Raw genomic sequence first — 18,936 nt, forward strand, 5'->3', positions numbered from 1 at the left:
CAGTCTGTGATTTATTTATTTTTTTTTATCCTCAAAATTTCATCCTTTGGTATGAAAATATAATATATTTAGGATTTATATATATAATTATTTTTATTTTATTTTTATTTTTTTTTGGGGGGGGGGGGGGGAGGAGGGGTAGTCTTTGAGTGGGTTAAAAAAAAAAAAAAAAAAGGGTTAACTCAGGCCACTACGAGAATGAGAGATGTCCGCGTCGGGCTTCCGTAGCGTAGTGACAACACGGCAAAGCACTTTGGTCGGACTTCGTCTGCGGCTGAGCCCCTAGCCTGGCTAACGAACTGCTCTCGAGTTTCGTCGTCGATGCGGACACTCAAAAGCGTGATCGAGACAATTGACGTGAGTCGCTCTCGAAACCACGTGTGTCTCGTTTTGACGTCGCGGTTGTTACACAGCCAGCTCCTCGTTTGCTTTTTGAAACACGAGGGGTGGTGGCTGGTAGCTCGCGTACTAGCCTCGAACACCGGCTCCGGGTATGCACTGGAATTGAATAGCCTCGCAACAACAACAACAACAAAAAAAGCTCGTGATTTATTGATTTTGTTTTTAATTTTATATTGTGTAGTGACTTTGCATTCGTTGAAACCTACAACAAATCTGCCGAAGTGACGGTCGCGGCGGCAGTTTCGATTTTTCTTTCGTACGATATTAGTAACTGACGAAAAGCTGACGAGACGTGTTCGCGAAATGCTAATTCGCGAAATAACGCGTCAGGGAAATTCATTCATTTAAATTCAAGTTTTAATGTTGTTTAACGCCCACCGTTGGTGTAATTCGCCTGTAATGCGGGTGTGACGAGCCGTGCGGGAGCTCGATCTGCCGGGCGAACAGTTTGACCGGGTACTGCAGGTAATAGTCGGAGGCGATCTGTCATTAAGGGTGGCACCCTGTTGGAAGATAGGTAGGAAGTATTGATGTTTTAACGATGTCTCCCTCAATTTGACGTCCTGAAGTAGATTAAGTACGTAATTGTTAAACCCCACATGTATTATAAAAAAAAAAAAAGAAGAAGAATATGCTCATTGATTTTTGTTCGTTCCTCTGTTCAGGATTTGAGACTTGGACACCTGCAGATGAGATGAGGCTGAAGGAGATCCAGAGGACTGCCCACCAGGCGTGGAGTCCTGCAGAACACTACCCTGCCCACCTGGCCTTAGGGACGTCGGCACAACAGCTCGATGCCTCCTTCAACACCACGGCTGCCATAGAGATATTCGAGATGGATTTTTCCGACCCGTCTCTGGAGATGAATCTCAAAGGGTCATTGCCCACCACCAACAGGTACATTTTAGAGACGCCATGCAATGATCCCACACGTTGTTTTTTTTTGTTGTTTTTTTTTTACAGCAAGAAGGAAAGCCGCGGTTCCCCTAGCACGGTAGATTTCGGCCGGTGGTTTGATTTAATTCTCGTATTATTCTGATATAACTATGTTGTTATTTGGTCAGAGATTAAAAGGAATTATTTTGAATTATTTGGCATTGCTTGCTTTTGACTTTTATCTCATAGCTAATATTTACCTATTGTTTTATGAGACCTATTTGCCTAAAAGGCAAAGTGCATAGAGATGTTGCAGCAGTGTGCGGCCTAGAAACTACCAGACACTAGGAATGACACAGCAAGTCTGCCACTGGGTGCAAATAACTCACCATGCTGCTCGTGTTCTGTAGGTTGCACAGTATTGTATGGGTAAATTTTGGAATGGGAGAAGATGGTACTGGAGGACGACTGGTCGGTGGCAGCGAAAATGGCACATTGACCGTCTATGACCCAGAGGCCATAATGAGCTCAGGGGCAGAGGCAGTAGTGGGACAGTCTGACAAACACACAGGACCTGTCCGAGCACTCGATTTCAACCACTTTCAGGTACACGTCTGCTGGTAATCTTCTGTGTGAACAGAGACAGTTTATCCAGTGGCGTATCTCAGCCAGTTCCTCACTTGCTTTCTTGATTGATTTCTTTCTCAGAGTAATCTCCTGGCTTCAGGTGCAAATGATTCGGAGATATACATCTGGGATCTGAACAACTTCAGCAGTCCAATGACACCTGGAGCAAAGACACAGGTGGGTACATGGTGAGAGAACACGTGTCCGTTGTCGTGTTGGCATCTTATTTCGATTGGGAACCATTGCTGTTGAGTCAAAACACGAAATTGAAACCACACACCTCCCCCACCCCCACCCCTCAACAGGAAGCTTTCTCCTTTTTAGTTTCATGTCTATGAGTTAAGAATGAAACCCCAACAAAGTTTTTGTTTATCGTTTCCATTTGTGTGCCGCCCGCCCGGAACTGAAGGAATTATTGATGACGTGGGCTAAAGAGATCATTTTCCAAGCAAGCCTTTCATCAATTTCAAAAAAATAATTCATGAAAACATTCACTGAATACCCTGATCACCAGCCAGGCTTGTGGTTGTTGACACTAACAGCGTCCGTCTCTTCTTTCAGCCCGCTGAGGACGTCAGCGTCGTGTCCTGGAACAGGCAGGTCCAGCACATCCTGGCCTCTGCCAACCCCAGCGGGAAAGCAGTTGTGTGGGACCTGAGAAAGAACGAGCCCATCATCAAGATCAGCGACCACAGCAACAGGGTTGGTGGCTTTAACACAAAATACAGCAAGTTCAAAGTTACCTTCTGCTAAAGCATTGGACGTTTGTGTTCAGTCAAAAAGAGTCTTATGCCAGAACATTAAGTGTGTTACGCCGTTATTCTCCGGCTTTGACTGTTCTTCTGCCATCAAGTCACCCCTCGAGTTATTGTAAATTTCCTGAAGCCGTCCATCTGACGTCTGTTTCCTGGATTGCAGTTATACTATAAAAACAAACTGATAAACATGAATAAATATTGAATACAGTATTTTAGCTATGAGTAATTTACACTTGAAAATAAACAAATTGTGGTTTTCTATCAAAACAATAATTCTGAATCTTGCCAAAAAAAAAGGAACTTGGCCTCTATCCATGTCAGAATTTTGAATCCAATCTGCCTCCCCTGTTTATACTATTTATTGGTTTGGATAAATACCCAAAATTACTACTGATGCTGTTTGCTATATGCACCTTTATCTGGGATTACGACGACTATATTATTCATACCAGCTGCCCAGTTTCCGTAGAGTCCAGCATACCTGCTGTGCAGCTGCTTCACACTAAACTCCTGTAACAGTCTTAGATGTTAGATCTGTCAGCCTCACAGTTTATTGCCTTTGATCATCTACGGTATTGAAACATCACAGATCCACACAGTGATTGAAATAAAAGCTTCTTCTGCAGTGCAATAATTATAATGCACCATTCATCGTCTCTCCTGGCTGGATCCTGACAACCCTGTCAGCCAGAATATACATCAAACCGGGTGGTCCAACTTCACTAGCATTCAGCACCGGCGCAGACTCCTTTCCTTAGTTTCCAACACTGGTCTCTTTATGTTTAACCGTAAGTTTATGAATTGGGTTCGATTTTGAGACAAGACTCTATTTGTAGAAGTTAAAATCCTGCCGTGCCGCTATCCTGAGCTTCATTGGGCCAAAAAAAAAAAAAAAAAAACTGGGCCGAGATTTGTTTAACAAAATGAAAATTCACCTCAAGGGCTTATTAAATCTTGATTTTAAATCATCAGAGTTTAGGGAGCAGCAATAATTTCGAGAGTCTTTTCAAACCTCTGAGCCCCTTTCAGGCTATGAAAACGTAAAACTGTCAAAAAATCCCATCATTCTTCCAGGTCTCACCTAACATGCGATTTCAGATGCACTGTTCGGGAATGCTCTGGCACCCTGATGTGGCCACTCAGTTGGTGTTGGCCTCTGAAGATGACCGACTGCCCGTCATCCAGATGTGGGACCTGCGTTTTGCCACATCACCTCTTAAAGTCTTTGAGAACCACACAAGGTGAAGGCGTTATCCTCATTTGCTCCTTTTTTTTTTTTTTTTGTCGTCCTGCTGAATGTGCTCTCTGTTGTTGTTTTCTTACAGGGGAATTCTGTCCATATCCTGGAGCCAGGCTGACTCTGAGCTCCTGCTGAGTAGCGCTAAAGACAACAGGATCCTCTGCTGGAATCCAAACACTGGAGAGGTTATATGACGTTAATCATCCTGTGTCATCCCCGATTCCCCTCTCCTTATTGTTGTTACTTATGATGATTCTATGGATCCTCACAGGTGTCTTTTCCTTCATTTTAGGTCATTTATGAGCTTCCAACAACAAACCAATGGTGTTTTGATGTCCAGTGGTGCCCCAGAAATCCAGCTCTGCTTTCAACAGCATCGTTTGATGGGAGAATCACTGTTTACTCCGTGATGGGAGGGAGCTTGACAGCTCAGCAGCAAAGCACAGCTGACAAGGTAGCGGCTCGGCTGTCTTACCAGATGTATTAAACCCCCAAAACCGTGTGCTGAACTGCGTTGTTGGTCACAAGAGGGTGCTAGTGGGAACAAACCGACATTGACTAATGAACACGCATACAGATTATGGCATTGAATTTCAAAGGTGGTTAAATCACTGCCTGAAATTATTGAGGAAGTTGTCTGAAGCAATTAATAATTATTTGTGTCATCTATTGATCTGCTGATTATTTTCTCAATTGATCAAATCGTAATTTTGTCTGAAACTTGTCCGAAAAATAGCTTTAAAAAAAAAGTCCATCATAGTTTTACACTGCACAAATTTGATGTATTTTCGTGTCTTTTTTGATCAGACCAACAATCAAACAACTCTGTTGGCTGTCATAGAAGTTTAAGATACTGAACAGATATTCTTTTTTGTAAATGTATATTTTATGACATTTTTGCATAATCTATGAAATGATTATGATAATTTTCCCTTTGTCAACTCATTTATTCATCTCTACCCCAAAGAGGTTTTTTTCCATTTTTTTTTTTCAACATGTTATGTTTTATTTAACAGATATCCTCCTCATTTGATACAATGGATCCCTTTGGTACAGGGCAGGTGCTGCCTCCCCTGCAAGTTCCTCAGCCCACAGTGCAGGAGACCATAGTTCCCCCTCTGAAGAAGCCACCTAAGTGGGTGCGCAGGCCGGTGGGAGCTTCCTTCGCTGTAAGAGGAGTGCCAATATATTTTTCACGCGTGGTAATAGACAAGGGGTTCTTTTTCTGTATGACTGATTTGCTGTTTCGTTGGTTTGCGTCTCAGTTTGGTGGAAAGCTGATAACCTTTGAGAATCCCAAGCAGCCTCCAGTGCAGAGCCCCCAGCCCGTCCACAGACAAGTGTTTGTAAGCCAGGTTTCCACGGAGACCGAGTTCCTCCAGCGCTCCAGGGAGCTGCAGGCCGCGCTGCAGTCGGGCTCCTTCAACAACTACTGCCAGGCCAAGATTCAGAGCGCCAAGTCCGACGCCGAACAGGACATATGGAAGTTCCTTCTGGTGGGCCCTGCTGACACTGACACATAACATGAAGTCTTGTCAGTCAAGTCTGCTGATATTTGATTTTAAGCTGATTCCTTTTCTCCTGTTTACAGGTTAATTTTGAGGAAGAAGCCCGAATTAAATTCCTCAGACTTTTGGGTTTCAGCAAAGATGAATTGGAGAGAAAAGTATTGTGTCTCTTATTTATAACTGGTGTCTAAAACTGCTTCTTGAATCTGTACCTCTTGAGTCGTATGTGTCTGAGCTGTAAAACGTTGCGTTTCCTCAGATTTCAAAATGCTTGGGGAAGAACTTTCAGCCTAATGGACATGGAGTCGATGCCAAAGATCTGGCGGAAAAGATGCAGCGGCTCTCCACTGAGGTGAGCAAGTCTGCACACACAGTGTCTCCCTTTAAAACTTTGTAGTTCCAGTTCACTTTAAATTTCACTTTGTTACTGTCAGAGGTCTGATGAAGCAGGAGCTGATGCTCGAACCTCAGGTTCCGTTTCACCGGCAGACTTCTTCAGTCAGACTCCAAAGGAAAACTCCAACTTCCAGATCCCCGTATCATGTGGTAAAATCCCTCAATAAGACGTGATAATGACACATTTTACCTCAAGGTATTTCCACGTTGCCATGCAGTTTGCCTTGTTGGGTTGATGACCGCTGATCCCGTCTTTGTTTTTGAAGACACTGATGGTTTGATAAGCCAGGCGCTGCTGGTTGGCAACTTCGAGGGAGCCGTGGATCTGTGTCTGAATGACGGCCGCTACGCTGAAGCCATCCTGCTGTCCATCAGCGGAGGAGAAGAGCTGCTGAAGAAGACTCAGCAAAAATACCTGAGCAAGCAAAAAAACAGCATTTCAATGGTAAGCGTGGGACTGACTGCGGATCAGCTCGTAAAGCCACAATAAGGGGGTGGGGAGATGTTTTTGCAGCATGACTAATATATTTGTCCCCATATGTAGCTTATATCATCAGTGGTGACCCAGAACTGGAGAGACATAGTGCAAAGCTGCGAGTTGGACAACTGGAAGGAGGCTCTCGCCGCTCTGCTGACCTACGCTCACCCGGAGGATTTCGCTCGTCTGTGCGGTGAGTCGCTCGCAAGTGCGGCGTCTTCAGCGGCACTTTCTGAAGCCGCTGCTGAAAGTGCACAATCGCTTTCGAATTCGCATATCTACTTGTTGTCATCCTCCCTGCTCTGATTTCAGCCCTCCCCTTTTGCCTTTAACGTCGTCTTGTCCTCTGATCCGTCTTGGTAGATACCCTGGGAGGCCGGTTGGAGCGCGAGGGCACGGAGAAGCGCTGCCTGCAGGCCTGCTTGTGTTACATCTGCTCTGGAAACATCGAGAAGCTGGTGGAGTGCTGGGCCTTGCACAGAGACTGCTGCTCCCCGCTTGGTCTAGAGGTAAAACCTCAATGAACAAAATACTCTTTTAAATACACTGTTGCACCAAGCACGCGTGCAGACTTCACTTTTGCTCTGAAAAAAAAAACAGATGTTTATGTTATCTCGTCATTTATTTCCAGAAGGATCCCACTCCTGTAGAAAGAAATAGATGTACTGATATGTAGCAGTGTTACAAGAAACTACGAGAGAAGAAAGCATGTGTCTCCTGTGCGTTTCAGGACCTGGTTGAGAAAGTAATGATGCTGCGAAAGTCAATCGAACGCCTCCGCAACAGCGAGGTGGCAGTGCAGAGCCCCATCCTGGCCGAGAAGTTAACCTGCTACGCCGGCATACTGGCTGCAGAGGGCAGTCTGACCACTGCCATGACCTACCTGCCTGAGAACTCGGACCAAGTAAAGCCTAATGTTGAAACCCCAAATTTATGTTTTTGCTTTGTATGGCTTGCGATGACCACATTTGGATGTTTGTACTGTTTTTTTTTTTTTTCCCCTCCCCTTATCAGCCTGGGATCATGATGCTGAGAAACAGACTGTTTCATGCTCAGGGAGAAGCTGCGGGTGGACAGCAGCCTCCGAACTCCTTCAACAGAGTCAGTGCAGCTACAGCGAAGCCCGCTTCTGCTGCTCAGACTCCCGCACCAAAAGCACAAATTATGGTATGAATTCATTGATCATCAGTACAATTTGCTCCGTCTTGTGTATGAAATGGTGAACTTGAAATTTGTCTCCTAAACGTAGGGACTGTGACGTGTCTTGTTTGTTCTACCGTAGAGTCAGTACCAGCCTTCTGTTCCTGTTCAAGTGGCTGCCCAACAGCAGCCTCCTGTGCCATCGATTTTTACCCCTCAAGCTCCTCCAAACCACCACGGGCCTGGTCTGCCGCCCTCTTCACATGTACTGCCGCCCAGTGCGACCCGCCCTGCCATGAGGCCTCCCTACCCCCAACATCCTGCTGTGGCTGCAGGTTTGGGCCGTTAGCATAAACTTCAAAGTTCTTTCATATTAGCGCTGATTTGATTTGACGTAAAAGTACTTTTAATGCATCTTTTCCCAGGTTTCCTTCCTCATCAGCCATTCCAGCCTCGGCCCATGTCCACCAGCGGGCCCATAGCCTTCCCTCCTCCAGGTCCTTCTATGCCGGCCGCCAACCTATCAGGACCTCAGCTACCGCCTTCGTCATCGACCCCCGGAGGCCTGCCCCCCATGCCGAGCCCCGGGGTTCCTCCGACGGGCGTCATGCCGATTCCCTCTTTGCCCTCGGGCTTCATGCCACCCGGCTCCCAAACCGGATCCCCGGTTGCCATGTTCCCAGGGAGCTTCCACAACCAGGGGCCCCCCATGACTGCTGGTCCCTTTGCTCCTCTCGGATCTGGGTATCCGCAGGGAGGCCCCGGAGCTCCTGCCGTGAAGCCCTTCCAGGCCCCCGTCGTCGCTCCTCCTCCTACAGGTACATGCCATGCTCCTCGTGGTTAATTCAATTCATTTTATTTGTGTTGTTTTTTTTCCCCACACACGTTGACTGAAGTATTTCAAGATTAGAGACAGATCTATAAAGCATTGCAGATGTCAGCAGGAATCTGTTGAATTCAGCTGTCGCTCCTCTTTTGACTTGCAGGATACTTTCCGTGGCTGAATTCCCAGAGTGACCAACAAGGTGACAGGGTTAGGGCTGGTTGTATAGTAGGAGAGCATCCGACCAAACACCAAGTAGCCAGAAAAATTGAAATACCTGTGCACCACAATACAAATGCAATACAATATCCCTGAATTAATGAAGTTCTTTTGTGTTAGATTGCATTCAGGGTATTTCTGTTTTTTCTGGTTTCTTGGTTGTTGCTTGTGTAGCCTGGTGCTTGAGGGAAATGAAGAGCCCGTACTTATGTGCTGATGTTGGCCTTGAACACAGTTTCTAGGCTTGACTAAAGTGACTGCAGGTTTGGTTTCGGATCATTCTGTATCGGGCCCTTGAAGGAAAAAAAAAATACACATGTATGTATTAACAAAGCAAATTAAGGCTCCAGTAAGACATTTTTCAAAACTTGCAGGTAATACATAACCCTTTGCTTGACACGTTACACATGAGATGCTTATAATCTAGTCACCATCGGGTGAGTTGTTACAAGGGTGTTGCTTGAATATGTTGCCACATTTCCTGTTTTGTTTTGGCATAGAATCGGTATGGCTTTAATGACGTGTTTTTACTTGCAGTGTTTTTGCAATGTAGACTAACCTTGGCTAGAGATTGTCTTGTATTGGCAGTCTGACTGCTTGAGTGTGCCTGAAAGGGGGGGGGGGGAGAATTGCTGTCGGTTTCTTTCTAATTCTCACTCTTCTGTTGATTTAGGACCTCAGGAGGGCTGGAATGACCCTCCGGCAGTACGAGGTGGACCCCGGAAGAAGAAGGTACACCTGCATTTATCGTTCGCAAAATACTCTTTTGGATTTTGCAATTTAATTCCCGCAGTATCTCATTTGGAATATGCTAAATCTGAATATGTTTGTAAATGTACAGGCAAACTTTACCAAAGCCGTTTCCTCACAAATGTCATGGCTGAATAGGCCCCACGGGGGGGCTTAAGTCCTCATCGTATCATGATGTAGCCGTTTCTTTCTGACTGCGTTGTGGTACTAAGCAAAGTAAAACATTGAAACCATTTGAGAGCTCAGTCATTTCATCGTTAATCATTTATTTTTAAAAGCGCCACCGATAAATATTCTATGAACAAGCATGTATTAAATTGCTAAGAACTATAATCCTGCTCTCATTACATTTACTTCAAGCTGCAGCAATCGGATGTTTTCAGCCAACTCACTCCTACACATCCAGCTTACGCCGCCCGTGCAACATGTTCCTCTAATGACTCGTGGCGTAACAGCACAACCAAGTGTTAACGGCTCTTTATAACCTTCCTCTTGCTAAATACGTATGCCTTGCTGCCGCGGGTCCCCAGGTTCCTGATAACTACACTCCACCAGCCCCCATCACAGCCCCAGTGATGGGATTCCCGGTGGAGGCCCCGCAGCCCCACAACAACGCCCAGGTGCCTCCCGGAGCCCCCCAGGAGCCCAGCGTGCAGGTAGGCGTCCCAACGAGGGGGCTACGTAAGCCGAATTCCCAACGGCGGTGACGCAGTCGGCGACCGCGTCACCGCTTTTGTATTTGTGTACCCCGTGTTGCTCAGCTCCTCCAGCAGCTGCCAGCGGAGAGGGTGGAGCAGAAAGAAATCCCCGCCGAACACGTGGTCCTCAAATCCACCTTCGACAGCCTGGTGCAGCGCTGCCAGCTCGCCGCGGGAGACCCGGTAAGTCTCCGCAGCTTTTGTAACTGAGCTCGTATTGATAGAAGGAAAAATTCTTCTTTTTTTAATTTTTATAATTGATTTATAAAATATTTCCTTTTCAGCAAACAAAAAGAAAACTCGATGACGCAGCCAAACGTTTGGGACACCTGTACGATAAGCTGAGAGAGCAGTCGGTAAGGATTGTCCCAAGTTGTCACGATGCCACAAAAAAAAAAAAAAATGATGGATGGAAGAAAGGAAGAAATATGCAGTGCAACTAAAGGCGCATTCGCAAAACTTTTCAGGTGGTAACTCGTTAAAGCCCGTTGGGCCGTTTCCACGGCAACAGCAGCTGCTGTGTCTGCATTTAGTGCTGTGAACAAAAGAAAGCGGCAGATGTTGTGTGTGAACTTTGAATCACTCGCAGAGGAAAGGTGGAGAGTTCATGCCCCGATGAAGGGTTGACAGAGCTTAGCTGGTGCTTTGTGGAACAAGTCCCAAATTATTCTTGAGTGGGCGTGACCCCAAACAAAAGCCTTGTCTTGTTGCTAAAGCGACAGTAGCTGCAACACAGACAACAGCTCACTTTGCATCTGAATCGCCAGGTAAAATAAATAAATAGAAATAGTGCGGAAACATTAAGTTCTTTTATTTATCAACTGACAGAATGTAGTGAACCCTTAACTCGGTATAACCAAATCGATAACGACAACTGAACATGAGTCGCCGCTTTTGTTACACATGGTGTGATTTCCCCGCTGCTCTCTTAGCTCTCTCACAACATCCTGAACGGGCTCCACGAGATCAGCCGCTGTGTGGCGAGCCAGAACTACCAGCGGGGCCTGGAGGTCCACACTCAGGTGGTCAGCAGCAGCAACTTCAGCGAGATCTCCGCCTTCATGCCCATCCTCAAAGTGCTCATGACCATCGCCAACAAGCTGGGCGTCTAACACCCCTCCCACCCGCCCCGCCCCACCCCGCCCCACCGAGGGAACACACCACCAACCAGACTTCAGTGTTATCACATTGTTATACATGTATTTATTTATTTCTTTTCGACCTGGTGACGTGCGTCGACGATGAGAGTTAATGGCTGATAATATTACAGATTGTGGTCTCCATCACTCCATACATGCTCCCTCGCTTCGCAGAGGACTTGGCTGATTTGGGGCAGCGAGGTGGATTTTTTTTTTTTTTTTTCTTTCTTTTTTTTTCCGGTGGAGATTTGTCAATGTTGCTGTGGTGATTTTACAACAACAACAACAACAACAACAACAAAAAAAAAGAAGATGAATGTATTCTGAAAGTTGTGATTCCGTGTAAATTCAACAGTCGATGTAATATACGAAGCGGGTGGTGCAAAGTTTGAACGGTCGCGCGAGTAGGTGCGTTTTCACTGCTGCGGATTCCCCCCCCCCCCCCGGGTCATTTCAGCAGCAGTCTAAAAAGAACACGCGGCGCTCCAGCTGCAGAAACAAAAACATCTGGGACGGGCAACTCCTACCTTCAAGGTAGAGCTCGAAAAAAAAAAAATAAGTCAGGAGAATAAAACTTTGGGTTGCATTTACTGTCCACCCTGTCGGTGTACTTTGTACGAGGGGGGGGGGGGGGGGACAGACTGACGTACGGTTTCACAACGAGCAGCGAGAGCTTTTTAAAAAAAAAAAACAACAACAACACTGTAACATAAGTTTGGATTGTTCCACTGTAATACATCGTGTCCAGTTAATTGTGCCATGAGGGACTTTGGGCCAAAGCACTGAAGAAGAATGTCATACATTGATTGTCAAGTTGCTGTTTTGTTTTGTTTTTTTCCTTTCCTCATTTTGTGTTAACTAAGCGCCATTAGCACTGCTACGGTATTTCCTCTTAGCTCGGGAGAATGACTTTTTTTGTTGTTTTCAGGGTGCATGTTTCCCACGTCAACTCCTTCATCCAACTGCTGATTTAACACGGCAGCTCGTAAAACAAAACAAAAAAAATACATCAATTTATGTTGAACTACAAATGAATTAACATCCTTGCTGCACCCTCCATGTTGCCTGCCCCTCCACCCCCCTCCCCCTCTTCTTTCCACCCACGCTGCGTCTTAAATCAATTGTAACTTCAAATTACTGTTTTCTTTTTTTTTTTTTTTTTTTTAAATTATACTTGTTTTAGATGAGATCATTGCAATGATAGAACTTAAATGAACTGAAATATAATATTAAAAACATAATCTGATCTTCAGAGTTTTGTAGCTGGACATAAAGCTGGATAGTTTGGTGTGTCGTGGCAGCAGAAGGCAGTAAAGTGCCTCAGTGTGCCCATTTTGGTTGCACATATTTATACAATCCATGTTGCTTGATTTACCCATTTCGGTATCTTTTTCAAATAAAATTTCCATGTAAAGATTTCAAGTCTTCAAACACATTGACTGACTCCTCAGTTGATTCCACGTCCTGTTGATTTTAGTACCTCCTTTCGATAAGGCACAATTCAGTTACCTCGAAGCTCGGCGTGACATCAGTTCCGCCTTCTTGGTTATTGCTTAAGCCGTTTAATTTTTTGCAAAGTGAGCAGCCTGTGACCCGTTTATGAGTTAACTTGAATGTTTAGAAATGTACTTCTCCGACTTTGAGCAGACCACAAGTAGCAGGGTTAGTCCCGATGTATTAAAGATAGCTGCAACCATGAAGGGTCAGGCTGGAGAACAACTCTAGTCTAATTGAACCCAATTTTTGAACTAATCAATGACTTAAACTGTAAAAAGTCTTACACGGTGATTCATCTATAAATAGCCTGGATGTGTCTATGCCTCATTAGAAACTGGTACACAGGTTTCGCATGAAGTTACTTGTGGGTTTGGTACATTTCCCACGACGTGTTCACACAACGCTTTTAGTCATTCACACGGTTTTACCTATTTTGGTGAAGTGCGTCTGGTTTTTTTTGTTTTTTTTAATTTATCTCAAGTCAAGTTTATATGGGCCTATTTTCCACAGGTGTTGACAGAAATACTTTTCGGAGAAATTAGACCATTTACAGCTAATTCAGTAAGCATAAATACTGCAATGTCTTTAATCCATTATTTGGTAATTAAAAAAAAAAAACAACACTAGATACAATTAAAAATGCTAAGGTACGCTCCCCTAGATTGCCCCATGTATAAACATATTGATATACACTATATGTTAATTTAGAGTGGAACAGATGCAGCTGGCCATTCTCTTCCTATCAATATGTTCTTAGTGGATCATACCGAGAGCCCTTAAAGCAAGGTTAGGTTAGGTTAGGTTAGGTAGTTACTTTATTAATCCCCGAGGGGAATTTTCTTTTTTTTAGGTTAGGTCAAGCTCATAAACACATTTATTTGACTGTTTTTTCCCCCTAATATTTACATACACTACATATGACAAGCAATAACAGTATCATAATGGGTTAAACTGTACAACCATGTACAACAGTATGTTAAAAATCTGAACGTGCAACACTAAAATGAACATGGGACAATAAGAACTTTTATTTTAGGTCGATTTTTCTTCCACGTGTTCCTGTAATAATTTGTGGCTTTCTTCATTTTGATGCTGTTCATGTTTGTGTGGTTTGTTTTTTTTAATTTTCTATCCCCGGTAGTTTTCATGATGAACAGTAGATGGCTCTGTGTTTAACCATGTGTTTCTTCTCAGAGGCCCTGTGCACCTTCAACAGGCCGCTATGGGCACTCATGCACACAGTGCTGTCTGCATCAACGCCCACAGGGAAACTAAAGCTGCATCTCCGTTTTCCTATTTTCAAGAAACGCGCGTGAATGCATCAATGTCTACATTTACGATTTTGTTTTGGTTTTTTTTTTTTTTTTTTTTTTTTATTATTATTCCTGTCAGGAATTTAAAGCGTTGTGTAACTTATTCATTTTATTGAGAGCCTGAGGCTGTAGGGGAAAGTTTGCAAGCTGACACAGGTGCATCTCCCGCCCTCCCTCCATTGGTCCAGGGGGGATCAGACGTCAAGCCCTCGCCGCTGATTGGCCGCTTTCAGGTCAGACGCTGGGAACTGCCTGATGAATGTTTTTTTGGGGGGAGGGAAGGAGGGAGCAGTGGGTGGGGGGTTTGAACTAGAGTAACCTTGGTCACGTCTGCCAGGGGTAACGATAATATCACGCAACTTCACCACCGATCACACCACCACCACCGCAGCAGCAGCAGCAGCAGCCCTGAGTCATGCTGTTCTCTCCGTTTATGGAAGAACAGCAGACTTCTCGACTGAAACCCGGATGTATTAAAGTAGACGTGAGAAAAGATCAGGAGATACCGGAGTCCTGCCAGAAATCTGTCATTAATGGTGCAAAGTTTTCAAGTTTACTGAAGTACTTCCTTTTCACCTCGTGTATGAGATACATGTGCTTTTTTTTTTTTAAATGTATTTATTTATTGGCAGATTCCCACCCTGATACAAAATATGAACATTATTATTGTATCACTAGTCTGCAAATAAGCAACCAGCATAAAGGGGTTCAATGTAACACACTTTTTTTTTTTATTATTTTTTTATTTATTTTTTTTTTTTACAGCTGCTACATATAAATAGCTACATCAATAATTATATACTTTATTCTGAAATGGGCCATTCTGCATTGTGAGTACTTTTATTCTGATACTGAAGTAGTTTTCAGTGACTTGTATTTCTATGGTGTACTTAAGTTTGATCTTTTAAGTGCATTTTGAGGATCTGACTTGTTTCACAAAGTTGCAAAACTTTTACTTGTAAAAGAGGATTTGTACCTTGTGGCATTTCTGCTTTTACTAAAGGATCTTTGTCGGATGTTTTCCACCACTTGAGGGCTGTATCTAATTTAAGTTAAGATGATACAGTGAATCAGTAAACTGTTGTTTTAAAAATATATATATATATATATATCAGCAAAAAGTGAAAAATGCATATATTTAATCCACAAAGCCCAAAGTGATGTTTTAAATTGCATATAGGCTACTGTCTGACCAAAATAGCGTAAATCAATATATACGATTTACTGTTATGTGACACAGAGTTAATCCTCACATCTGAAACCAGTGGATGTTTGGCATTTATGCTCGAAAATGTCTTAAACGCTCCACCAATGGACCAATTGTCTGTAAAAAAAAAAAAATCCCATCAAATTTCAGAATGAATCATAAACTTCTTTGACTCACAATACTCACATACTGCCCAGCACTGAGAAGGTGTGATGTCATACAACACGGCATCTGGTCAACACACTGGCCCCACATTCCTCTTGGCCCTGTGTAAACCCGGCAGCAGCTCATATTACTGCAGTCTTAAATAGGGGATATATTTGACTCGCACACTTGAGTCAGCAGAGGACTTTACCACAGAAGGTAAAAAAGCAAGCCAGGGAACAGAAAATCCCCAAAACAAGTCCTGTTGGAGTTTTACCATAAAAACTGCAGATTTTCATTCCTCACAAAAAAACAGTACTGGGCGAAGTGTTCAGGGTCATTTACTTAACTCGGTTTAGTAAATAGAAAAATGATTTAAAAAAAAAACTGCAAGCAGTGATATGCGGGCCCTCGCAGCTTCACGTCGGGGATCCAGCGGGTCGGGGCCGCCGGCTCCCCGACGCGGCATATTCCCGCTTGCAGTTTTATTTATTTTTCTCGATCTTGTTCCTTATTCTTATTTTTTTTATTTATTTATTTTTTTAAAGGCTTTTTTTGGCGGCTTAAACATCTTCAAAAACTCATGAAAGTTGGTGCCTGACGCATGTGCAAAGTTTCACGAGGTTTGGAGCATCGTTTGACCTTAAAACATCAACCTCCTGTGTCACGGCCGAACATCACACTTAGCCGCATCGCCCCGGCTATACTCTATACTATGGATATACCACACTATGATATATATACTCTACACAATATACTATATACTCTGTACAAAAAAAATGAATTTTGGGTCACTTTTTGGATGACTTTTATTTGAATATTTTGGACGACATGCTTTGGATATTTTGGACGACATGCTTTGGATATTTTGGACGACATGCTTTGGATATTTTGGACGACTTTTCATGACTTTTTGGAGTATGACCTTTTTCTGAACTGACATCACACACCTCAAGTTACTTCCCACTGTGAGGCAACTGCTCGAACACCACTGTGTCGTACTATATCATGTCCGAAATGTGAAAAAAAGAAAGCCACTTTTGGACTTTTATTTTGTAGTTGACCTTTGGTTTGGTATTAATAGGACTGCACGTACAAACCCAAACCTGTGTGGCTTACCCTTAGGAGGTCTTGCCCTCCGTGAACCACGTGGCTTACCCTTAGAGGGATTCGCTCTCTCTCTCTCTCTCTCTGAACCGTGTGGCTTATTAAGGGGACTCGCCCTCAGTAAACCGTGAACCTTGCGTGTGACCTCGGCGGGACTCGAACCCGTGTCTTCGTGAGGTCGTTTCATCAAGTGCTTTCCATCTTTTAACATCAATACAAATTCCATTGCAAACTGTAGAAAATGTTGCACGTTTAACTTACTTCCTCTTTCTTGCAGCTGCAAACACAAATATCCCTGCTGAGTAAATCTAGAGTGTTACGTCACTCTGATGTCGCTGATATCTTCGTCGCCGGAGAACTAATTGCGGCACCGGAGTTCACTCGGAGCTTTCCAGTGACTCAACCGACAGCCTGGTTAACTCAACAGGGAAAAGATTCGACTCCACCAAGGTTGCTATTAAGGGTTCAGATCCCACCCGTTGATGGTGATTTAGCTTTTAGTGAAGTTGAAACGTTTGGAGAAATTGAAAAAGTTCTGCACACACTGAACATGACAGGAAGATATTTAATATCACCGCAGACGCCCTTGAAAACACGTACATCTACTATCCAAAGAATGTCTGCGGCAATTTTGGTCGCACTTGAATGAATATTTGTGGGAGGTGGAGTTATAGGTTGCGGTGAGCCAAAGATCTGTCACAATGCTGCCTAACTCCTGGGAAGATTGGTGGCGCAGTGGTTAGCACTGCTGCCTCTCAGCCTGGACGTTTGGGATTTGACCACCCCCCCTTTTGTCATGACTTAAAAAAAAAAAAGTCATAAGGCATTTTTGACTTTGAAAATGGAGGTAATTTTTTGAACAATATGCCATAGTATGGCTTGTTTGGGGGTTCGACTCCCCACCTTCTGTAATGACTTTTTTTTTTTTTTTTTTTAAATCATACTATAGCGTGTCATCCAAATTGTGAAAAAAAAAAAAAAAAAAAAAAAAAAAAAAGTCATACTACAGCCTAAAAAGACCTAAAAGTCATTTTTGGGTCACTTTTTGGACGCGCTATAGTGTGACTTTTATATCCTATTTTGGACGACACGCCACGGGCGCACCGATCGGCGAAAACAAATTCTTATGATAACTCTTAATTCCAAACATGTCAAGAGGGCGCAGACTCAATTTCAAGTCGGTCCGACAAAATCCCTGGGAGGAGTTCGTTAAAGTACAACACGTGCGAATCGCCAAAAAATGGCAACTAAATAAAAAAAAAAAAAAAAAAGTCTTATCAATTGTTTGTTTTACTAAACATATGTAAAACTTCGAGAGCCCTCAGGTGGACCTCCAAAACACGAGATTTACAATGACATAAAACTTGAGTTTTCCCTCCAACCTCCGAATTGAAGACTGCAGTTATAACAGAAGTCTTAATTCAAACCGCCGGCGTGTTCGTCAGCGCTGTGCGATATATTCAATCCCCGGTAGACGTTTTAATTACCAAAAGCCCCGACAGGATCAAGACAGAATGCTTCTCGTTTGCAGGTGGCTTGCTCCCGTTGAAAGCAAACTAAAAATTTTTTTTTTTTATCTTAAATTAAAAACAAGGTCCAGCTGTCATGTATGTGCTTAAATTTGCACTTAAGGTCAATTGGAAAAAAAAAAAAACTCTCGACAAGGATCTCTACAGGAACATGGCTGTGTGTAACCGAAGCTTCAGTCAGTGGAGACTTATGTGCAGGACAAACGTGTATCAGATAATGCTGGGACGCAGTGATTGAAAACAGAAAAGAAAAAAGAAGAGCAACAACTGTTATTGGAATTACGAGTGTATTGAAAATATTATGAATTTTATTACAGAATAAAACACAGTTGAGATTTGACATGATCAGACTGAAAGCCTCTCGATCCTCCTCGTCGTTAGGAAAAAAAAAACAAAAACAAAAACAAAAAACAAAAAATGCTGATTTTGGCGCGCTGGACAGCAGGAGTTTGGTTTGCATGGCTTTGTGACGCCGTCGAGTTTGATAGGTGCGCTCCGACGATGCTCTCGGTGGTTCCTCCCCGACAGCGCACATTTGTTTGGAAGTTTTCCGCGATGCCGCGACGGGCGTTGCCGACGACTGGCCGGCGCCCGTCCGTCCGCCCGTCGGGGCCCCGGATCTCACGCGCGGAACATTCGCAGCGGCTGTTAAGTTTGCGTCGGATTCTCTCAAAATGAACCGATATTTGTGTTTGGAGCACCTCGGTGTTTTCACGCCACCCGTCGGCCTAAATTAGTCAGAATATAAAAAAAAAACAAAACCGATGCGTCCCGACTGCTGCTTCAGCCTGTAAACATGGAACTCGGGGATTTTGTTTTTGCGGTGCTCGAACCTTTTGTCTTCACTTGGCAGGGCGTGAAGGAATGAACGCAAGTCATAAGGCATTAGGTTGTATCCTGACTCTCGGGAAGAAATAAATAGGTGCTCCATTTTGATGTTTTCTTTTTTTTTTTCTTTTTTTTTTTTTACATATATATTTTTTTTTTACGAGACTGTCCGCCGAATCTTGCAACGCAGAAACATCTGGTTCAGCGATGGGATTTTTTTTAGTCCGCAGGGAAAAATGTAAAAAAAAAAAGAAAGA

The 18,936-nt window shown here is 43.7% G+C and overlaps 1 protein-coding gene across 2 annotated transcripts; it reads left to right on the forward strand.

Moving 5' to 3' along the window:
- The first annotated feature begins 247 nt into the window (after nt 1-247).
- Nucleotides 248-12,471, forward strand: sec31b (SEC31 homolog B, COPII coat complex component). 2 transcript variants are annotated; one of them, XM_069155374.1, is made up of 26 exons: nt 248-357; nt 1,068-1,299; nt 1,689-1,884; nt 1,987-2,082; nt 2,467-2,607; nt 3,762-3,904; nt 3,989-4,088; nt 4,196-4,357; nt 4,920-5,072; nt 5,169-5,399; nt 5,495-5,569; nt 5,671-5,763; nt 5,846-5,957; nt 6,074-6,252; nt 6,352-6,478; nt 6,649-6,794; nt 7,016-7,189; nt 7,300-7,452; nt 7,568-7,760; nt 7,851-8,243; nt 8,412-8,450; nt 9,141-9,199; nt 9,748-9,873; nt 9,979-10,098; nt 10,200-10,271; nt 10,848-12,471. In XM_069155374.1, exons 2-26 carry the CDS (start codon nt 1,097-1,099, stop codon nt 11,025-11,027), a joined length of 3,666 nt encoding a protein of 1,221 aa, XP_069011475.1. In that variant the 5' UTR covers nt 248-357; nt 1,068-1,096; the 3' UTR covers nt 11,028-12,471. The 2 variants fall into 2 exon arrangements, with proteins under 2 accessions (XP_069011475.1, XP_069011476.1); XM_069155375.1 differs by lacking the exon at nt 8,412-8,450.
- Nucleotides 12,472-18,936: the final 6,465 nt, after the last annotated feature.

Source organism: Embiotoca jacksoni, unplaced genomic scaffold (assembly GCF_022577435.1).
Source record: "Embiotoca jacksoni isolate LCO1_2020_lvr unplaced genomic scaffold, fEmbJac1.0.p SCAF_20, whole genome shotgun sequence".
Classification (NCBI taxonomy): Eukaryota; Metazoa; Chordata; class Actinopteri; family Embiotocidae; genus Embiotoca; species Embiotoca jacksoni.

Excerpts from the sequence above, each read along its gene's own strand:
- sec31b (XM_069155374.1), top strand. The coding sequence starts at position 1,097 with ATGAGGCTGAAGGAGATCCAGAGGACTGCCCACCAGGCGTGGAGTCCT. Across the intron at positions 4,089-4,195 it reads GGAATCCAAACACTGGAGAG|GTCATTTATGAGCTTCCAAC; the intron begins GTTATATGACGT and ends CCTTCATTTTAG. Across the intron at positions 5,400-5,494 it reads ACATATGGAAGTTCCTTCTG|GTTAATTTTGAGGAAGAAGC; the intron begins GTGGGCCCTGCT and ends TCCTGTTTACAG.